Source organism: Agrilus planipennis, unplaced genomic scaffold, assembly GCF_000699045.2.
Source record: "Agrilus planipennis isolate EAB-ADULT unplaced genomic scaffold, Apla_2.0 scaffold73, whole genome shotgun sequence".
NCBI classification, from domain to species: Eukaryota; Metazoa; Arthropoda; class Insecta; order Coleoptera; family Buprestidae; genus Agrilus; species Agrilus planipennis.
In genome coordinates, this window is record NW_020439682.1 from 660,861 (window position 1) to 683,600 (window position 22,740).

General features: G+C 33.4%; 2 protein-coding genes across 2 annotated transcripts in view; one reads left to right on the forward strand and one right to left on the reverse strand.

Moving 5' to 3' along the window:
- LOC108732379 (vitellogenin receptor) overlaps window positions 1–13,888 on the forward strand; it is a 24,789-nt gene extending 10,901 nt beyond the window's left edge. The window contains exons 7-20 of the mRNA XM_025979435.1: window positions 264–573; window positions 633–820; window positions 1,875–2,076; window positions 2,126–2,441; window positions 2,730–2,993; window positions 3,454–3,598; window positions 4,597–4,787; window positions 5,812–5,970; window positions 6,077–6,466; window positions 9,679–9,959; window positions 10,033–10,520; window positions 10,581–11,529; window positions 13,388–13,578; window positions 13,672–13,888. Coding sequence (XP_025835220.1) covers window positions 264–573; window positions 633–820; window positions 1,875–2,076; window positions 2,126–2,441; window positions 2,730–2,993; window positions 3,454–3,598; window positions 4,597–4,787; window positions 5,812–5,970; window positions 6,077–6,466; window positions 9,679–9,959; window positions 10,033–10,520; window positions 10,581–11,529; window positions 13,388–13,578; window positions 13,672–13,798 — 4,201 coding nt within the window. The 3' untranslated portion in view covers window positions 13,799–13,888. The remainder of the gene's footprint in view (window positions 1–263; window positions 574–632; window positions 821–1,874; window positions 2,077–2,125; window positions 2,442–2,729; window positions 2,994–3,453; window positions 3,599–4,596; window positions 4,788–5,811; window positions 5,971–6,076; window positions 6,467–9,678; window positions 9,960–10,032; window positions 10,521–10,580; window positions 11,530–13,387; window positions 13,579–13,671) is intronic.
- A 1,639-nt stretch (window positions 13,889–15,527) lies between these two features.
- LOC108732383 (cilia- and flagella-associated protein 45-like) overlaps window positions 15,528–22,740 on the reverse strand; it is a 12,503-nt gene continuing 5,290 nt past the window's right edge. The window contains exons 5-9 of the mRNA XM_018463149.1: window positions 21,959–22,330; window positions 20,831–21,004; window positions 20,043–20,195; window positions 17,432–17,664; window positions 15,528–15,708 (exon numbers count right to left, since the gene is read on the reverse strand). Of these exons, the coding sequence (XP_018318651.1) occupies window positions 15,651–15,708; window positions 17,432–17,664; window positions 20,043–20,195; window positions 20,831–21,004; window positions 21,959–22,330 (990 nt within the window). The 3' untranslated portion in view covers window positions 15,528–15,650. The remainder of the gene's footprint in view (window positions 15,709–17,431; window positions 17,665–20,042; window positions 20,196–20,830; window positions 21,005–21,958; window positions 22,331–22,740) is intronic.

Genomic DNA, 22,740 nt, shown 5'->3' on the forward strand with positions numbered 1-22,740 from the left:
CGATGCGTCCGCGTGGACAGCTGCTATACAATAATACATTTCCATTTACCTCCTTCTCTATATCCATACAAAATATCTATCAAACAAATAAAATTAAAATTTTCTTTTGAAAAATGAAACCATTCCATCAGTATTTTCTTATGACGTTGTCACGTTCAATTATCGTCAGTAAACCGACTTTACAGACAACCGATTTTTTTTCATTAATTTGTGCATATTTTATGTGAACCCTTCCTGCTCTATTGGTTTATTCACTGATGGATATTTGCAGGCATATGTGACCAAAAATGTCGAAATAATCTCGGTTCTTATGAATGCTATTGCGATGAAAACTACGTATTACAATCGGATAAAAGAACCTGTCTCGCCAAAAACGGCGAAGCCTTAATGGTATTCAGTACTGTGTCAGAGCTAAGGGGGCTATTTTTGCAGTCTCACGTTTATTTCTCACTTGCGAAGGGTTTGAATCAGGCAATCGGTGTAGATTTCGACGGTGAACATTTATATTGGACCGACGTCTTTTCGGAATCGGAAAGCATAACTCGCGCCCGAGAAGATGGAACCCATAGGGAGGTACTTGCTACAAAGTAATTCGAAGTAATTCTACTGAAATCTACTCACAAATATTTCAGTTAATCGTTACATCCGGATTGGTGACCCCTGAAGACATTTGCATCGATTGGATCACAAAAAATCTTTACTTTACCGATTCCGATATGCAGCATATCGGAGTTTGTACTAGTGACGGATCTCATTGCACTGTTATCATGAACGAAGACATTGATAAGCCAAGAGGGATTGTTCTAAATCCTTCAGTAGGGTAAATATCTAATTAATGGTAGAATGCTTTACTTGTGGAAACTTAATAATCAATTAAAGGAAACGAAAATAAAGTTTTAAAAATATACATATTAATTGTTCACAACAATTGTTTCACCATAACATTGACCTCTTCAGGTGAAGATATTCTGATTAAAATTGTTACAAAATTAGCTTAAATACTAAAAGTTTACAAATTTTTTGGAGTGGGGACAACGAAAAGGAGGGATGAGGTAAGACATTATGTGTTTGGAGACAAATTTAAATTTTGTAGTAAGTTTATTCTTTAAACATTTGTACGGTATTATTATTGAAAAAGAAGAACAAAATATATGAAGGAAGGTTTATCCTTTATACATGGATAGAAAGTAATATTTTTCGAAACAAACAAAGTGTTATTTCGGTAATAACACGTTATTTGTTTCACTAAATTTGTGATAAGTTAGACTGCGATGACGATAGTAACAAATAAATTTATAAATTTATTACATGTGAGTTAACCATGATTGGCTTTATAGAACATTCAAATTCTTCAGAATTTCCTACATGTTTATAAAAAATTTTAAATGTTTTTNAAAGGAATTACCAAAAACCTATAAATCGAACCTAGCCGAAAGTCTTTACATTAATAAATACAATAAATTAAATGTTTTAATGAAAAATGATCAAATTGATGTAAATAGTTCATTATAAAATTTAAATTTGTCTTCAAAAACTTAATGACTTACCTCATCCCTTCCTTTCGTTGTTCCTACCCCATAAAATTGAAAACTTTTAGTATTTATGCTAATTTTGTAATAATTTCAATCAGAATACCTTCATCTGAAGAAATCAATGTTATGGTGAAACACTTGATGTAAACAATTAATATATATTTTTGAAACTTTACTTTCGTTTCCTTCAAGGATAAATATCGTTCGTTCTATAAACTGCAACGCCATGAAATGGTTAAATATTAAATAAATAAAATAACTGACCAGTTGCTGCAAGTAAAAGTGAATAGCAGTAAAGCTGCTACCTTTTAGTTGTGAAATTTTTAATTGCTGTTTTTAAAGGGAAATGTATTGGACCGATTGGGGCAATTTTTCGAAAATTGGGAGATCAAAAATGGACGGTTCTGATTATACGGTTTTTGTAAGTGACAAAATTCATTGGCCCAATGGTTTAGCACTTGATTACCATAACGAAAGACTCTATTGGACCGATGCCAAACACACTACCATTGAAAGTATACGTTTAGACGGCACAGACAGAAGGGTAAATACATCCCCATATGTTTATAAAAAATTACGGTGGAAATTTTTAGACCATCCTGGAAGGAATAGTAAAACATCCGTACTCTATAGCAGTGTTTGAGAATAGATTATATTGGTCCGACTGGGCTACTCAATCCCTAGAATCCTGCGAGAAATTTACTTGTAAAAATAGAAAAACTCTGGTTACAGAAATTAATCATAAAATTTATGGAATTCGTATACACCATTCGTCCATGAAAAACACTTCTATTCATAATCCATGTGCAGGCTCATTGTGTAGCGATATTTGTCTTTTAAGGGGAACTTCGTACAGCTGCGCCTGTCCTCAGGAGAAAACTCTTTCCTCTGATAAACATACGTGCTTAGGTAATAAGGAAAGGCTGTTTTTAAAAGATTGCAACAAGCACAAAGAAAACAACCCTTGGTATAATCAAATTTGACCCAAAATATAATTATATTCTTCATTCCATAGTGGAAGGACAACGTAAACATACATTAAAATAGGAAGAACGACTATCTAAAAATTTCCTAAAACAAAAATTGTGTGAAATTCAGTCAATCTTCTCATCTTGTTGTTTATTATTCTATTATCAATTTATTTACTGTTGAAAATGAATGAACGTAATTTAAATAAATATTTACGTTGTTTTGCAGAGGATAAAAAGAAAGAATTTGTGATTGCTGGTACGAGAAATCTTTTAGTATCGATCGACTATAAATTATTAGGAAAACATCAAGTGACAACGCTACCTGTTGATGCAAAAGAAATTGGCGCGATCGCTTACAATGGAGAATCAAATTCATTAATAATTTTCGAGTCATGGACGAAGACATTCCTATCAATGGATTTGGTGTTTCTTATCACGGATTCGCTTTTTACGGATTTAACAATTGGAGCAGTATCGTCTGTTCAGTATGGTAATTTTAATGACCTACGTTATTTAAACACACCTTTTAAGAAAACATTTTTACTGTTAGAGATTTGTTCAATATGTTTAATAGGTATCATCGATTTAGAGATGAAATTTATTTGAAATACTTGCATTTAAAATGCAAATACAAAATAAAAAATGTCTATTTTTATCTTGGGGTTGTAAATGTTTTGATATAAAATGTTGATGTTGAACAAATCAAAAAAGGATCTATCAACTGGTTATTTAATTAGCTACAAAAACATAGAAAATAAAAATTAATTTGTAAACTTTAACAAACTTTTATTACTTTCGACTACAGGAAGCTTGACCGAACTTTGGCTTCTTCAGAAGATCATTATATAACTTCTAAAGAAGCCTAACTTTGGCGAAACAACATTGTCAAGTGTGAACCTTACATTTAGTTTTTATTTTCAATACTTGTAATTTATCTTCGTCCGTTTTAGATGCTTTAGGTAAAAACATCTATTGGTGCGATAGTGTTAAGGCAACCGTCAACGTTTATAGCTTGCAAACAAATGCGAAAACAGTTTTATTGCACGATTTGGAAGAAGAATCACCAATTGCTATGGTACTGATACCATCTGAGGGGTACGTATACTGAAGTTTAATTTTCGAATACATTTTATGTCAAATAAAAGGGAATCAAAAATAGTCTCATTAACTATTCAAATAAAGTCCGAAAAATACGAACAATAATCTAATACAGATCTTCATCTGCTTCCCTTTACTTCTGTTTCTGCTTCTAGTTCGTTTCTAATCGTTCTTGATGTCTCAGGTGGTGTCCTACCATCCCATCTCTTACTTTATCTATCTGTTCTCGTACTTTTTGTAATAACCGCCCCTCATTATTAATGTTTTCTATCCATATACATGATGGAATCGACATTTATTTGGTGAAAATTCATAACTTTATAAAAAATAATAATTTTCACAATATAAGAACAAAGGCTTTCACGGCCGGAATCCATAGTAGAATGAAGATTCGGGCTATAGGGCCGTGGTCTAAGTGAACTGTTCCGTCCAGACGTTTCGTCAGCTACTGCAGCACCACCACTGAGGATGTCAGCCTTAGTAGCTGACGAAACGTCTGGACGGAACAGTTCACTTAGACCACGGCCCTATAGCCCGAATCTTCATTCTACTACTAATAATTTTCACAATTTTTTATTTTTACAACGACAATTGTTTCGCTAACACAGTAGCTTTTTCAAGTGGAGTGTTACACTAAATATTTTATAGAATTGTAGTTTATTGTATATATAAAGAGAGGGTTACATTAGAATAAATTTAACAACAACAATGGTGATATATAATTTAACTCTATTTGATTATTTAACAATAGTTTTGCGTTATGATTTTTAATTTTGTTTATTTCCAGAGATTGTTAAAAACTATTAAGTTTTGTTTCTTAGTTACAATTTTCTTTTTTATATTCAGAGCTTTTAAAATGTTCATTAATTCTGGTTTTGAATGTTCTTCCTGTTTGACCAATATAGCATTAATTTATAGACGTCTGACTTATTTTTTTAAGGAGATTTTCATCTTTACTTGTGTTGTACGTATTTAATATTTGCATTTAATTTCAGATTAATGTTTGTTGCTTTCAAAAAGGTCTTCACAGTTCACATAGATCGTATGTTAATGGATGGTACAAGCCGAACTCATGTAATTGAACAAGGTCTCTTGGGACCAGTCAATCTGATGTACGATTTCCAATTGTCTCGAGTGTTTTGGACAGATTTCGACACTGGAAACATTGAAAGCACAAGCATAGAAGGTACTTAAAAAATATAGAGTTTTTTGGGATTTTTAGTATCACACAAATGACAGGATCGAATTTAGATTTTTGCTGTTTAATTTTTTTAACCTTTCTTGTATTATCCTTCCCAATTCCATTCCTTATCACAACTCATCATCATCATAAGGTCGTCAGTCCTAAGACTGGTTGGACACGTACCTCCACTCATTCCTATCCTGAGCTAAACTTCGCATTTCCCTAAAACTAGAACAACCCACATCCTTAACTATTTGCGAACAGTAATCTAATCTAGGTCTACCTCTACCCCTCCTAACTCCTGTTTCTGCCTCTAATATGTCTCTGACTAGACCTTCATACCTGAGAAGGTGTCCTACCAATTTATCTCGCCTATTTTCTATTGACTTCCACAGAGTCCTCTGTTCTCCTATTCTTTCTAATACCTCTTCATTTCTAACCTTCTCTATCCACGGTATCCTCATCATTCGCCTACAACACCACATTTCGAACGCTTCTAACCTTTTATTTTCCGCCGCGCCCACTGTCCCTGTGTAGCACCCGTACAGCGGCGCGCTCCAAACATACACCTTTAACAACCTTTTTCGAATTTTTAAATTAACCGTTCGCGAGCATAGAAGTGACTTCTTTTTATTAAAGGCGACACGACCCTGCGCTATCCTCTGCTTTATATCCCTACTACTCCTTCCATCCTGACTTATCTGACTTCCTAGGTATCTAAAATTAGCCACTTCTTCTAATTTTTCGTCTCCTATCTTTATATTCGCTCTTTCCCTACTTTTTCTTCCCTTGCATATCACAACTATTGAAAATAAAACAATACACACCAAGAATAGTTCTATGGCTAAATTTAACCATGTTTTCATAATTTTTACTGTTATCATCTTCATAAGGTCGTCAGTTTTAAGACTGGTTGGACACGCACCTCCACTCCTTCCTACTGTATCGTCAATCAATAAATTGTAACTTTTTGAAGTTATTGTAGTCTTTAATTCCTCAGTTTGGTTTTCTTTTTTGGCATGTATAGGCGATGATAGACATGGATTCCGTTCGCTATTAACAAATCCTACAGGCATTGCTTCTACTAGTGATAATGTATTTTGGAGTGTTCGAAATTCAGCAAAATTGTTTTGTTCTAACAAAGTTCAGAACCGAAGTCTACTGTTACATCGAAAACTTGATTTGGGTACGTCAATTAAACAACATCATATTAATTTCCTTCTTTAAATGCATTCAGAAGTTGTAACTTTTATTTAAGTAATTAAATATGATTACAATCCAAATTCTCTTAGGTTTCTCAGACAACGAAAGAATAATTCATTTGGTATCTGTGACGCCTCACAGAAATGCACATCATCCCTGTCAAGTTAATAATGGAAATTGTAGTCACATTTGTTTGGTATCCAGGAAAGATTATTCCTGTGCCTGTCCGCTGGGATTGAAACTAGGAACCGACCAAAAGAACTGTTATAAGCCTGTTGTTTGTGAACATCACGAATTTTTCTGTTCTAAACCGATGCATTGCATCCCTCAATCAATGCGATGCAACGGCCACGAAGATTGTGTAGGGGGCGAAGACGAAGAGGGTTGTAAGCCGAAAGTGCAATGTCCAGCGCGACATTTCCAGTGTGAGACTGGTGAATGTATCAGGGAAGAATTGGCCTGCAATTTTCATTATGATTGCAAGTATGTAACGGGATTTTAGGTCTAGTAGGCCAGTTAAATGGTGAGAAAAAGGGGACCGGTTAAAATATGTTAGGTATATGGGGGTGTACAGTAAATATTTTAAATTAGGTTGTTCCAACCCACGTCAGTCAATTAATCTATAATTTTTGTTGTCGCCGTAGTTTGACGACTTTATTTGTATTATTGTAGGGGCCAATTTTTAGGATTACGCAATTGTAATTGTTGATACGAAACTGCACTTGGTTTTAACTATATATTTAAAACACTTAACTAAGGATTAACAACACTTTAACAAAACAAATGGATAACAAAAAAACTTAAATATGTAGAGTGGACTGTATAAAACTTGAAATTAATGAAAATAGAAACCGAACCGAAAGAGCGAATGATTGAATTGAAGGCCAAATTGTAAGTGTCTCAAAGAATGACTGAACTCCTGAAATTAGAATAAATAGAAAAGTGGAGGAAATAGTTTAAGGGTGGAATTAAATTCAAATTGGGAAAGGTTGATTGGTTGGAGAAAAAGTAGAAGATCGTGATTTGTTATGAAATGAAGACAGGGATACAGAGGGGTTGAAAGATAGTGGGAGTATCAGAAGGGCATTAACCGGTACTTGGGGTACCGACACACGTGCAACGCATCTTTAGAAATGTACCGTTTGCGTCGATTTCTGGGAAACATAACCCAAGCGAAAACCCAATTGAACTTTATTGGGGTGTTCGTGTTTGAATAAAAGAAATTGAATATTACAATATAAACTAGACACAATGGTCAATAAAATCTGTTGAATTTCGATGGTCGGCAAACTACAATTCCCAAATAACTGCTGTAAAATGTATACAATTGAAAATATTGTAATAATAATAAAATAACCATTCCACTAGAAATATAAAGATAGATGCTGAAAAATATACAAATAACAAAATGAATATTACGACTCAACANGGCGAGGCGGCGCGGTAGAAAGCAAGGATCATAAATGTTTATTAAGAAACAGTTACTTCCATGGAAAACGACATATAGGTCAGTTGATTTTTCGAATTTCTTATCAAATCTTCAGTTATTTATTAATCTGCTTGATCTTTACTATGGCTATATTCATTCAAGCTCACAATGTTCCAATTCTAATACGTTTTTCTAGGATTTAAAGTAAACTTTAATAAATAGTAATAGACTAATAGGTAATTGCAAGACTTGCAAGACTCTTGCTGCAAGACCAAGACCAAGACCAAGACTGGGAGCGCAAGACCAAGACCAAGACCAGGTGTATTGGCGCAAGACCAAGACCAAGACTGGCTAAGTCTCGTCTTGTTCTTGCGTTTGGGCAACACTAAAGGTCGTCGTCGGTTGCAGTTGCTTCCTAACGTTTCGCTAGCACAAATGGCTATCTTCTTCAGAGGTCTTTTCATCTCCTATACCTACAGGATATTCCCATTTAGCATCGGACAGTCCACATCCAGCTTCGGAGATGGACGGGACTTTGAAGAAACTAGCGAAACGTCAGGAAGCAATTTCAATCGATGAAGGCCTTAAAACCAGAATCAGGACAGTATCAGTTCATCTACTGGCTATTTTGTAGAAACTAGTAAACACATATTATGAACAAAAGGTAAATGACCAGAGTAAAGTGGGTTAGTGGGGTCCTCAAAAAAAAATTAAGGATTCTTCTTGTTTACCAGTTTCAATACTGTATCTACATTCGTAAAATCTGTTTTTCAGATTGAAAATAGGATTTGAGTAATAACTAGGTACAAAAATATTAATGTAGGTACTTTACCAGTTTTAACTTTTCGGGTGCTTTCCACTATCAAAAGGTATCAGCAACTAAAAAAACTTATTATGCAGGACTTTAAAATCGAAATTTTAAAAATGGTGGATGCGCCGGGTGGTAATGTCTTTTTTGATTAATACTCACTCTGTAAGGCGTGGAAAAAGTTTTCTTTGCTAATTCAGTAAAGATTGGGCAAACATTTACCTAATGTGATCTTTTGCTTGTTACAAAAAATTCATCGTAAAAGCTTTTGTTTTTTAAGGACAACCGTTCCACCCATATTTTACAGATATATTTATATTAATTTAAAAACTCTTAAATTTTGCCTTACGATTAGTTAAAATCACATTTAAAACACTATGTATAAAATTGATCTGAACATGCATTATCCTAAATATAAATGCAAAATAGAAATAGAAATAGAAATAGAATAGAAATAGAATTTAGGTTTACCTCTACTCCTTTTAACACCTGTTTACCTCCAATATGTCTCTGGCTAGACCTTCACGTCTGAGAAGGTGTCCTACCAACCTGTCCCACCTATTTCTTACTGACTTCCATTATAGTCCTCTGTTCTCCTATTCTTTCTAAAACCTCTTCATTTCTAACCTTCTCTATCCACGATATACTTCTTCGAATTTCTAAATTAACTTACTACTAATTTCGTCCTGCATTTGTAACTTCCTAGGTACTTAAAATCAGCTTAAGTAAAATTTGCTTTTGCTTGCAATTTATCATTAAATAAACCAATTGTTTATTTAATGATAAATTACAAATTACATTTAATGCGAAATTTGATCTTAAGTGTTTTTTTTTAATTAGGTTTTTATATGGGCAATGATAATTCTAAAAAAGGGATCTTTTTTCGTTTTTACGTCTGTCGAAATCGAAAATCGAATTCGCGCAAATAACACGTGGAAAATTGTAATGGCATATCTTCAAGGCTTTTTGTGATGTTGTCGGATAATCGTATTTAAGATCGATTCTTTCATTTTATTAATTAATCGTAACTCTTGATTATTACATTCCGATTTAGTCAATTTTTTTAATTAGTTCACTCTTTTGTCTCAAAGTTATAATTCATACTCCAACGTGTTGTTTATCGCAAATGGATCACAAATCCAATCAATTTATTTTTCTTTTGATTTGGAGATTATATTTTTCGTCCCAATATTGTGTCAAATTATTTTTTAACTGACTTAAACTTTTGTAAATGGCCTCGTTGTGCTTGACTGTTTCGTAAAACTTTGGCAACAACTTTTTAATTTTTAAATCTGTTTCCAATATATCAAAATGCTAAATCCTTTTTAACGATCTAACATCTCTCCTTCTTCCATTTTCAATCAGCACCATTTGTATAGTAAATATTTAACAAAATTTCGTAGGTATTTTTGATTCAAATAATTTTGAGTATTTTTGTTTCGCTACTTTATGAGTGGTTTGGTCAAAAATATTTGCAATTCCTTTGATAGGTTCTAAATCGTGTACATCCAATAAGTTCTCCTGTACCAACGGTCTTTGCATCGATAAATCTTTACGTTGCAATGGTGTAGATGATTGTGGTGATGCTACCGACGAAATGTATTGTGACGTCATACTAGATGAGAATGGGTGTCGACCAAGTGAGTTTTCATGCACCCAGAACAAGACCATTTGCCTTCCACTAAACGCGAAATGTAATGGAACGTCTGAATGTCCTCATCACGAAGACGAAACGGTAATACGAATTCTTTCATCAAAAAAGACACAACTTTCTGAACTTTCCCACTTTAATTTTGTTTTCTTTACAGAATTGTACCAAATGTCACACTGAACAGTTCGAGTGTAACAACAAAAAGTGTATTTCATCCCAGTGGGTTTGCGATGGAGCCAACGACTGTGGCGATGATTCTGACGAATCTCCCGATCTTTGTGTCCATCACGTCTTCCCATCAATGCCCCACGTTCATGTACCCTGCAAAGATGGCTTCCGGTGTAAAAACGGTAACTGCATCGACATGTCTTTGGTCTGTGATGGTCACGAAAATTGTTACGACGGTTCCGATGAGTACGGATCTTGTTCGGAACGATGCGAGACCAATAATCCGTGCTCGCAAGTTTGTCATCCGACGCCATCGGGACCCATGTGTTCTTGCTTGAAAGGTTACCAACTGAGCGGAAATGGTCACACTTGCACGGATATCAAGGAATGTTCAAGTGATCCTCCGGTTTGCAGTCAGAAATGTCAAGAACGGGACGGAGGGTTCAGTTGTGATTGCTTTGATGGCTTCGTTATAAGGTAGGAAGATTTAGCAGTTTTCTATTTATTCGGGTTAAAGATCAATTATTTTTCGTTTAGAGCTGATAGAATATCTTGCAAGGGCGTTGGAAATCCCATGGAAATGGTTGTCAGTACCTTTAACGAAATTTATCTGTATTCCCAGCACAAGAGATCAATTTCAGTCTTATTCCGACAGGAGTCGCCCAAAATCACAGGACTCGACGTTTCCCTGAGAACAAGTCACGTCTATTTCAGTGTTCAAGATCTCCAAACCATTTCACGTATTCACATTTTATCTGGTAAAAGAGAATTCCTGTCCGATATTGGTTATCCGAAAATGTTAAGCGTGGATTGGGTCACGGAAAACGTTTACTACTTCGACGCCGATACCAGATCGAAATCGATCAAAGTTTGTAATTTTGAACAACAGAAATGTGCCAAGATATTGAATATAACAAGAGATACGGACGTGTCTACACTCGTGGTGGATCCGATAAACAAATATTTGTTTTATACCCAAGTCCATTGGTGGGTGTTCAACACCCCCACCAGTATAATGTACAGATGCAATTTGGACGGAACCAGTTGCTTCGAAATGGCAGAGTCCATCAAAGGACTGATCACTGGAATTGCGTATGATCTGAATAAGAAGAAGTTGTATTACGCCAATCAACACGAGAGCGTCATATTGAGAATAGATTATGACGGTAAAGGCCAAAAAACAATTGCGAATAACGTGACCAGAGGTCTCAGTCTGTTTGAAGACCACCTGTATTTTTTGTTGCCCAACGGTTACATGGGAAAATGTAGATTGTATGGGGAGAACGTTTTTTGTGATAGTTTCAGACTAAATGGGTACCAGAACGGACTGTTTGCGATAATGCAAAAGTCTAGGCAACCCGATGGGGTTAATGGGTGCGATTCGCACAACTGCACCCATCTGTGCATACCCAGCGAAATCAAACCAAGATGCGTTTGTGAAATTTCCCATATTGTTGATGAAGGAATTGACTGTCATGCAGACCAGGTAGGGTTTTAATAAAAACATTTTCTCCGTTTAAGTCGAAATTATATAGGGTTGTTCGGAAAGTCAGTTCGTTTTTTTTTTGTGGAAATGAAAGACAGTTTTCGTATAATAAACAAATACCGTTCTGGTCCAACACCTTTTGCCATCTTTCTGGTAGTAGCATAATTCCACGTTCATAAAATTTTTGGTCTTTGCTGGCAAAAAACTGATCGAGGCGGTTTTTGACCTCCTCATTTGAGGTGAAGGCTTTACCGTCTAAAAAATTTTGGAGTGACCGGAACAAATGATAATCCGATGGTGCCAGGTCTGGAGAATATGGTGGGTGTAGCATTGTATCCCATTCAAGCTTGAAAAGCTTTTGGCGAGTGACCAAACTTGTGTGAGGTCTCGCGTTGTCTTGGTGAAACACTACACCTTTCCTGTTGATTAGTTCTGACCTTTTCTGTTGAAGTGCATCATTCAGTTTGTCCAGCTGATGACAATAGACTTCCGAATTAATCGTTGTGTTATCCGGTAAAAGCTAAAAAAAAAACGATTCCTTTTTTTTTGTCCCCAGTGATGATGCGCTTCAAAAACGGATCATTTTCGTGACGTTTGAGAAGCGAATCGCAGACGTCAATGCGGCGATACAGATTTCTCTCTGTGAGAACATGGAGAACCCATACATCGAGCTTCGAGGATAATCCCAGGCCTTTCAAGTGGTCATAAACTGTTGAATTTGATAAATTTAACCTCAATCCGATCTCACGTGTTGTTATTCGCCGGTTGACATCAACTAATGCCTTTATCGCGTCTTTATCAGCTTCAACCGGTCTTCCCGAACGTGGTGCATATTCGACATCAAAATTGCCAGATCGAAATTTAGCGAACCAGTTCTGGCACTGGCGTACTGTCAACACACCTTCTCCATACACATCAGTCAATTTCTTTCTGGCTTGAACAGCATTTTTACCCTTTCTGTAGTAAAACAGTAAGATATGTCGAAAATACTGCTTATCGCTCTCCATATTTAAAAGGGCACCAACCAAAAACTACTGCGTAGAATTAATTGGAATGTTTCACACATAAGCCTTGCTATATGAGCTCTGAAAGCATATAAAAATTATACGGCTTAAATGTGAAGTTGGGTGCAAAAGAATACAATTAAATCCTCTGTCGGGAAAAAACGAAATGACTTTCCGAACAACCCTATATTTTCTATATACTGAGCGGCGTGGTCTAGAAACATATTTAGGAGAACACAGGTCTTCTTCGACCACTTTTTTGTTTGCATTTCATTTGTCTTTTCCCAATCACTACTCATTCGTTCCCACTATTCCTAAAAGAAGATGCAGTGTAGGTAGGAGGGTCAGGGACTGACCGGCTATTCGCATTATTATTCTTTATCTTTCATCTTCAGTTGTTTGCCATTGGGCTAGAAATGACAAAAAAGAGTGACTAAGGGGAGTTCCATATTGGGGGTTGAAGGTCATGGATTGACTGTCCACCTTCAATGAATCTGCCGATGAACTCTTTTATCCAATATTTCTTTGAATCGTATCCTCAGGGATTTTCAATTTTTTTGAAATATTAAATTGAAACAATAAAACCACTTGGTAAAGATTCACAAAATTTGTTTGAATGTTATCGACAGTCCATTCGATTCTTATATCATTTTCAAGACTGTAAGAATGAAATAAAAATTGAAACGGCTGTCGACGCTCTTCAAATAAAGTTTGTGAAACTTAAATAATAATTTATGCCTTAAAATTTCTAACAGATAACCTTGATAATATTAGTGTACAATTTTGATAAGCTAGTTTAAAAAAAAAAGATTTATTGCATATTAAATGATTAAAAATCACATTTAAAATGTTAGAATGAAAAACTAAATAACATCAAAAGGCCTAAACTCCAAGTGGATTACGACAATATCCAGAAGATTCCTGTAAATCAGAAAAGTTCTGGCTCATTAGCTGCAGGAATTATAGCACCCTTGATTATAATAGCTATATGTATTGCTGCCTATTACGTATTTAAAAGGAAAAGTTCTGGTAAATTCAATGTAAGGTATGTACACAAATTACTTTACTTTTAATTTTACGTATTATATTAACAAAAAAATTAGTACACGGTTGAACGGTGTAACTATTTAAATTTCAGTGTTCGTTTTCAAAATCCTGTTTTTGGTGCTCTGAATAATGCTCTTGATGAACGAATTCTCTCCCCTGATCAACACGAATATACAAACCCCATTTATAATTTCAAAGATGAGGATAAAAGAGAATAAAATGAAACTTTTGAATTAATAAAATGTGAAACATGAAAAAAAAAGGAAGACACAAATACATTAACGGACATATCACCCAAAAAAAAAAAACAAANATAAAATGTGAAACATGAAAAAAAAAAGGAAGACACAAATACATTAACGGACATATCACCCAAAAAAAAAAAAACAAAGAAACACGCAGACGTGCTTGTTGTTTGTTTTTGTCTTTTTCTGTTTTTGTTTTCTTTTCTTGTTTGTTTTAAATTGTTATATGTTTATCAATTTATTATTGTTTTTTGTTTGTTTTTCTGGTAAATGCATGATTGGATAATAAAGAAAATTGAACGCAAGGGTTGACTTGTATGAAGTAATTTTACAAAGACTGTAATGTAACATTAACAATAATTATGAGCGAATGTATCTGAGAGAAAAGTTTTGCAATCTACTTACCTTAACTAATATATTATCGTTATTTACCAGACTATGTACCTAATTCTATTAATAAAAAAAGGTTTTAATAAAGAATATGCACTTTCTTTATTATTGCACATCATGAAAAACATTTTTTTTTTTTGAGATTTTAGGAATAAGGGTCGTATCTGTTGTTCTCTGTAGAAAATCCTTCTGCAAGGATGTGTTAAGGTAAGCTTTTATTAAGAAGAACAAACTTATTTTTTTTATTACTGGTTGCTATCAAACTAAAGAGATAAAATTTGAATTAAGACAAAATACATTAGTAGGTGAATGACACTTTTACTTGTTTTTTCTTTAGATAAATAATGCTTGACCAAGATCAGCACTGTTCCAGTCTTGGTATTGATCTTGGTCTTACTTATTCGGTCTTGGCATTCGCCTTGTTGATATAGTTACGGTCTTAGTCCTGATCTTGAGTGTTCAATTTTGGTCTTCCTCATTTAATCTGATACTTTCTTAAAGTAAGTAAGTAAGTACTCTAAGTACAAATTTTTCTGTTTAACGACACAATAATTGTATTAAATGCAGAAAAATTCTGTCGTTGCGAGTTTGTGAGTTTTGTGACTTTAAATGAAAATAGTGTGGATAGTTGTGAAAGTTATGAAAACTCGAGAACTTACCCTTCCTCTAATGCATAAATTGACCTTTAAGTGAACAAAATAGTACAAGTACTAGAAAGAAGTAAAAAATATCGAAAAAAATAGTTTGTCTCTATACTTCAATCAGGTGTTATCCAGATACAGGAATAAACAGACACCTTTTTTCAAACAAAGGTAAAGTTTCGCTTTTTTATATTTTTATTTTATATCGGCTGAAAATGCAGATAAAGAATTGTGTAATTCCTATGTTCGGTGAATATTTTACCTTATCTGTAGATTTTGGTGATAAAGAGAAGTATCTACCATATAATAAAAAATTAATCTGTCACCAGCAGAATACATGACGTCAATTGTAATTGGCTTTCGTAACTACTTAACGAGAAATTTCTTTAAACAAAGCTGTACTTTTTTTTAGGCAATCGATTTCCATGTAACTACGTCTGACTTTGTCTGAACCAATTAATTACATAACTGTTTGCGAACTCAAAAAAAATCACGATATTTTTCTGTACTCTTTTTTTTTTAATAGCGTATTAATATTTTAGTGGTGCTTGCCTTAAAAAAAAAACATAGAATGTTTTATTTATTTTACATCTTTAGCACCAGAAGGAGTGAAATCGCACTCAATTGGTATTTTTTTAGATCTTTAAGGACCTTCTCAAAAAAATCATTAGTTTACTATTTAGTTCGATTTTATTGTAATAGTTATAAATATATAATAGCGTATAATGTAGGTATAATAAATGGAAGTAAATTTAACACGTGCATAAATGTTTGAGGGTCATCCTTGGTTGTCATTACACCCCCAGCTGTCTGGCTACGTCCGTAACAAATTTCTTAGGGACATTATTTTGCCTGCAAGTAAGAAACATTAGAAATCCGTGCAGTATACAATCAAAACTTTGTATTTGAATAAATAAGAGGCGCTCAATACAGAGGCATGTCCAAATAACTTATAAGTAGATCGCGATCTGTACAGATCAAATTAAACAGTGACGATTACTGCGGAATCAGTTTATATAAAATTGAGTGGATTATCAGTTGTTTAAATGATTTTTCGTCAGATGCCGAAGAAGGTATGAGGTTGTTTTCTAAAGAAAATGATGAGAAATCCGCGCATTATACAACTAAAACTTTGTATTTGAATGAATAAGAGTCGCCCAATTCGTACGCATGTCGAAATTCGGACGCATATTAAAAAAACTTACAAGAAAATCACGACCTGTACAGATGAAATTAAACAGTTACGGTAAGTTTATATAAAATTGAATGGATTATCAATTGTTTAAATGATTTCTCGTCAGATGCCGTAGAAGGTATGAGGTTGTTTTCTAAAGAAAATGATGAGAAATCCGCGCATAATACAACTAAAACTTTGTATTTGAATGAATAAGAGTCGCCCAATTCGTACGCATGTCGAAATTCGGACGCATATTCAAAAAACTTACAAGAAAATCACGACCTGTACAGATGAAATTAAACAGTTACGGTAAGTTTATATAAAATTGAATGGATTATCAATTGTTTAAATGATTTCTCGTCAGATGCCGTAGAAGGTATGAGGTTGTTTTCTAAAGAAAATGATGAGAAATCCGCGCATAATACAACTAAAACTTTGTATTTNGTATATTAATCCGTAAGAAGTAATTATTTCTCGATATATCAGGCATTATTATCTTTGTTGATCTTAGATTCTGAATTCGTACGGGCATCGAAATAACTTATAAGAAAGTCGCTACCTGTACGGAACAATTTGAGCAGATGCCAAATTGACGATTATTTCAGAATCAATTTATATAAAATAGAGGGGATTATTGATTTTAATTGATTTCTCGCCAGATGCCGCATCAAGACTTAGAATACTCTAATTATTTGTGTAGGTACTATATAATTATATTTAGTTTAGTCTTCGATGGGGCAAAAGTTTAAAAGTTTTGAAAAAGAAAGAAGAACTAAGAGAAGACGCTAATGCTTTTGGGCAGTGGTCGGTTTCAGCTACCACAATATCGAATAATCAAAATTTTGCACGGAAAAAATGAAAAAGGAAAATTTACTTGAGTATTTACAATTTATCCCACTATCCCGTTGTTTCGAAAGCGAAAATAATAATAATTACTTAGATTATTACAAGTTACCTAATAAATTCTGCTGTTTCTACGGAAAAATCAGTTGTTTAAAATCGAAAATTGAAGTTTTTGCTTAGCCATAAAAATTCAGTTTTCTCTGTGTGGGTATCCGACAATAAATGATTTACCTAAATAGATGGCGATGTTCTCTATTTTATACGAAATAATCGTCGTATTCGGTACAATTGTTCCGTTAAATTTCGTGAAAATTTTGCATAAATATGTTTTAGTTCTTCGATACGTGTATCGGGTTTACTGTGGTCGTCAGTGGTATCAAAATGAACAGCCTCTATGTGCATAAAATCCAAAAACACTGATAAAGTTCATCGAGACACTGTCCGCATACGGAAGGGAAGCTTTGAGTAAAATATCAATGAGTGAGTCATCAATAACTATTACAGTAGCTTCAGTCATACATACGTTAATGCACTTGAAAATATACATCGACTTACTTCAGTGTTTCCACTTTTTTCTTAAGTATTTGTTTAATGTTCAAACTGCGAATCTCCTGTTCTAGGCGAATGGCTTCACCCTCTTCGAATTTTTGTTTCTGTTTTTCGATCCTTTCGAGTTCCTTCTCGTTAATTTGCTTGAGGAGCTCTTTCCTGTGACAAACTGCTGCCTCCCGTTGCTTTCTCTTTTTTTCTTGCTCCTTGTTGTACTCTTCTTGTTGCACCTTGGCAACCTTTTGTATTGTTCAAAGAAAAATAAAGAGGTGATTACGTGAGACAGCATTAGCGAACGAATGTCGACTTTAATTAACAACCTTCCATTAATTAATTAGTTATACTGGTCTGAGGTGATTCAGTTGTGCAAAAAACTAGATAAAAGCTTAAATTATCTTTATTATTAGATATTTTTAAAATTTTATTAATCAGTATGTAATAAGTGTAGTTCCTGTTATGTAACGTTTCTTTCGGCGTTAGGTATTAGTATATAAGTATCATACAATGATGCAAATATTTGCTTACAATTATTATCTCATCTGGCTTTCGTTATGTCCTTACAAAGTCAAGCCAACGTAAAACAGTATCGCGTGTTTGTGTGGTTACTACGCGAACTGTTTGTCTTAAAGGATTATTAATTTTAAGTTTCTTTTGTTTTGGAAATATAGATAAAGAAGTAGATACTGGTAAGAATTAAGTAGATAGATATTTCTATTATTTAGTGTACATGTATGATGAGTATATGTAGGGATGTTGAACAATTTTAGTTGTTTCGTCTAGAAATGTGAAAGGGACAATCTTGAAATAAAATGCTGATAATGGATTGTAGGTTAAATTTTAGTGTCTATGTAATAATAAAGAATTTCAACTTCGCTTATTAAAAGTTAATTTCATTCCATTACCGAAATTTTTACAGAAATTGTTTCCTATATAAACTAAAAACTCATTAAATTTTTATATTTTTTATGTATTNATTAGTAGATTATTGGATTTATGTATTTCATTAGGAAATAATCGATTTGTAATCGATTGGTCGATTAACTTTCTATTAATCGATTAGCTTCCGATTAGCCTATTAACTTTCGATTAAGTTCTTGCAAATGTACTGGTGTTATTAATAATTTTCGTTTAACTAACTAATTTTGAAACAAACATTGCTTTTGGAAAAGCTAGGACGAATCTAAAAGTAGCGAATTGCTTGCGTCATATCTAGAGATGTGCAAAACAATTTTTTAAAAGTATTTAAGTACATCTCCCTTTTAATCAGAAAAATGACACTGATGAAAAAATAGTTTGCTTAGAGTGAAAGATCAGAGTCAAAATAGGGTTGCAAATAATTTTATCGATGTAAAATCAACATCAGTCGTTTTATATCAAAATATTTACAACCCCATTTTGTTTTCTTTTACACATTGTAATAAAAGAAAGAAACGTTTTGTCTCCTTTTTAATCTTCTAATACCTTCAAAAGCCAATGGGAACAACTTTTATTCATCATTTTATATAACGTTTGATCGGTGATACTAGGAAAACTCTTAACGGCAAAAATGTATTTTGCATTTTACAAATAGAAAATAAGTTGGGAAAAGTATTTTAAATAAAATACAAATGCTTTTCTCGAAAAAGTGTTTAAATGCAAGAAAAAAATAGGTATTTTCTATTTTGTATTTGCATTTTAAAAGCAAGTACTTCACATAAATCACATCTCTGGCAGAGTGTCTACCAGAGATGTGATTTATGTATGTAATCGGTATGATTGTACGAAATTTGGATGTGGTAATAATTCTATAGAAAATTGCTTTTATTCTTCGCTTTGAATGAAAAACTCAAATATATAGGTACGGGAAAATAAGTTATTTTTGCAGGAAATTGTAGAAAAGCAGACATTGACCTTTATACTTTAATAATTAAAGAGATGGGACAGATAATTTCTATGTTTTGATTTTACTTCTCTGTTAACTAAATATACTGTGAAATATTATTCTGAAAATTCATTTCTGAATTTTTTACCCACTACACACTACCTCAAATTAATGAGGTTCCGGGTTCAATTCCCGGTGGGGGTGTGATAACAGCAACAATTTTTCCATCATTAATTTGTGGTAGTGTGTAGTGGGTAAAAAATTCAGAAATGAATTTTCAGAATAATATTTCATATTAAACTAACTCACTTCTAAAAGATGTCTAAATTGTATGTACGTTTAAATATACTGTTTTTATTGTTCTATAATTTTACTCTTAGTCATATAATGAGGGCGATTTTCTGTACCCCTTTCTTGAAATCCAAAACATCCAACCCTTATTCTCGTTTTTATAAACGTTAAGTACGTATATTTAATAGTTAAATATATAAAGCAACATTATCATTGTATGATTTTGGCAGTTCTCTAACTAGTTATAATCAAATGTGTTTCCATTTTCAGTGAGCCATATGTAGTGTAGCTAACGAAATTGCACTTGTTAGAGAATTTTTTAAAGTATTTATGAAACTTAAATAAGCGTTATAATTATTTAAATAATTAAAAATGTTTCCAGCGAAAATTGCTACTTTCTACTTTCTCTCTAATCTGTGAGTATCATTTTTGTACAGTTTCGAATGGAAATAATGTGGCACGTACTTGGAAAAATTCTTGTCTCTCACGAGCTATTTCTAATGCCTGCCCTTTCCGGATATCTTCCATTTGTCTTGCTCTATCTCTTTTCAATTCTTCTTCAGCATCTGCTTTTCTCTTGGCGATAGCTTTTTGTTTATCTCTCCATTCTCTCTCTACCTAAAATCGAATTTATTTATGTTTGTATTATCGATTTGATATAAACAATAACAAACTGCAAACGTAAATTTGTACGTACAATATTGTTTTGTTGAAGTATTGTTCGTTACGTTCTGACCATAGACTTGTTATTAATTTTCCTGTAATCTAAAAGTAAAGAACTATTTCCCGCATATTTTTCAAAATTTTATGTTCAGTAGTTTCGGAAATAAGCGCGGGAAAACGATCAATTTTCATCTATTTATGACTTTAAACCGATTTATTTTAAAATTATAAATTTAAGTATATTTGAGACCCTAACAATAAGCCTTTTCATTTAATTTGTCACAAGGTACACTTTGCAATACATTTGTTTTTAAATTCCAAAAAAAAAACGACCCGCAGGTTCAAAATTAATTTATTTACGTTCTGCATCCGTGTTTGGATCACAGAAAGTCATATATGTACTAAATCTGAACTTAATCGGTCCAGTAGATTCGGAGCAAATTGACTGTGACAGACGGACGGAGAGACACACTAGTGATCCTGTAAGGGTTCCGTTTTTCGTTTAGGCGTACGGAACCCTAAAAGGTGACAAAAATACGTCGCTTTATTTGAAACATTTTTGTAGATGAGTATAGGTTAAAAGTTGTTACCTCTTCTTGTATTCTCATGGCATTAAGTTCATCAGCGGCAGCTTGTTGGTCAGCTGCCCTTTCTTGCATGGCCCTTAATCTTGCAATTTCCTTCTCTTTTGCTGCTTTACCCTCCTGTATCTCCCTTTCAAGTTGCTCTTCTCTTTCGGCTTTCTTTCTCATAAATTCTTGCACCTTATAATTGCATTTACTTTAATTTATGTATCTGTAGATTTTCACAACTTATTTGCATATTTCATTAATTAAATAATACGTAATATACTTACTACAAATTTCGTTACAATGTTATAAATAGAATAAAATGCACAATGCATAATTTGTGTTGATGACCCAGCTGGGTTATTTTAAACCATTGTGATAATAATAAAAATAAAGTAAAATTTAGGTTTTAAATATTTGAAAGAGTGTTTACTTGTATGTAAGATGGCATAAAATGTGAGATCACATATATATATATATAGGCCAGGTAGGACGAATTATGGAAGTGAGGATCAAAGAACATAATATATACTTCATTTACTTTCTGTAGCGATTTGCCCGTTCCAATGTCTTGGATGCGCGTTGACAAAATCGTAGATAGGGAGAAAAAATCTCATTATACTCTCGACTGTTGTTCATTAAACATACTTTTTCATACAGTACCTGCCAAAAGTTTTGTTCAATCAGGAATAGTACTGCGAGTCGAAAACATGCGTTGAAGCCTTTAATATGTTTTCAAATATAAACAAACATCTCGTTGATATTTTCAGTAGTAAATGGTATCAATAACAGCACATTTGAGCAATGCAATTGTAGTGGATAATATGGTCAGTTTTTCCGTGCAGTACTGTACGGATTATACGCTCCCCACCGGTTGAGAGTTTGGCCGAGAGTTGTCTCCTTTCTTTTCTGGCCGAGTGCTGTTCTTTTCTACTTTGCACCGGCCAAACTGAAGGTCACATCGCTACAGAAAGTAAACGAAGTATATCTGAAGATTAAAAAGTATAATATAAGCTCATAACTCTTGATTGGATCTGCTTTTTGACTATTTTCGTATGTAACATGTTGAAATATGTGTAGAGTCCTTATTAAATACTTTTTTTTACATTATAAAACACGTAGAGCGAGTGATAAGAAATTACTACTTACTCTCATTTCAGTAATTTTTTCTTCTTCTCTTTCAATCAACTTATATTTTTCTAATTCCTTGTTATTCCTATTAAATTCCTCCCTAATTTGTTTCTGTTTTTCACGCTTCGCCTTTTCTTTCTCGTCGTCTTCTCGCCTCATGGCAATCAAGGCCCTGTTTATATTCCTACTTTCTTCTTCCTTTGCTTCCGTTTCCATCAAACGACTGATTTCATTTTCTTTGATTTGTTGCATCATCGCTCCTACAAACGTTCTGTTTTTCTCTTTTTGTTCCTGTCTCTTCCTTTCTTCTTCGTTAATTGCCATTTGACGTCGTTGTTCCATCATCATATCTAAACGTCTATCTTCTTCTTCAAGTTCTCTTTTAATAACCTATTGCAGGGTAAAAATATTTAATAATTATTATTAATTAATCCGTGAAAGTGCAGTCTTAAAGTTTCTGTTTTGAAAATTATTTTACATTTTCCACAGTATCCTTAGACGAAAGTAGTCAAAGTCAATTTTTACGCTAATTTTATTTAAGGCTTTTTCAAGATTGTAATTGATTTTTGTATCGAGTAATAATTTAGGTGGTAATTGTTGTCGGTTTCCAAACGTTGCGATTTGCGTAGTCGTACATGCTATAATATAAAATGGAATTTCACAATAAACGTAAAATAATAACTAGCATAAATAATTAAAAACACAATGCTTAAATTGATGATTTGATTCTAATGATGAAACGATAAGATACTATTATTTAATTAATCATATTAAATCGCGTGGTAGAACGGCGTTCACGA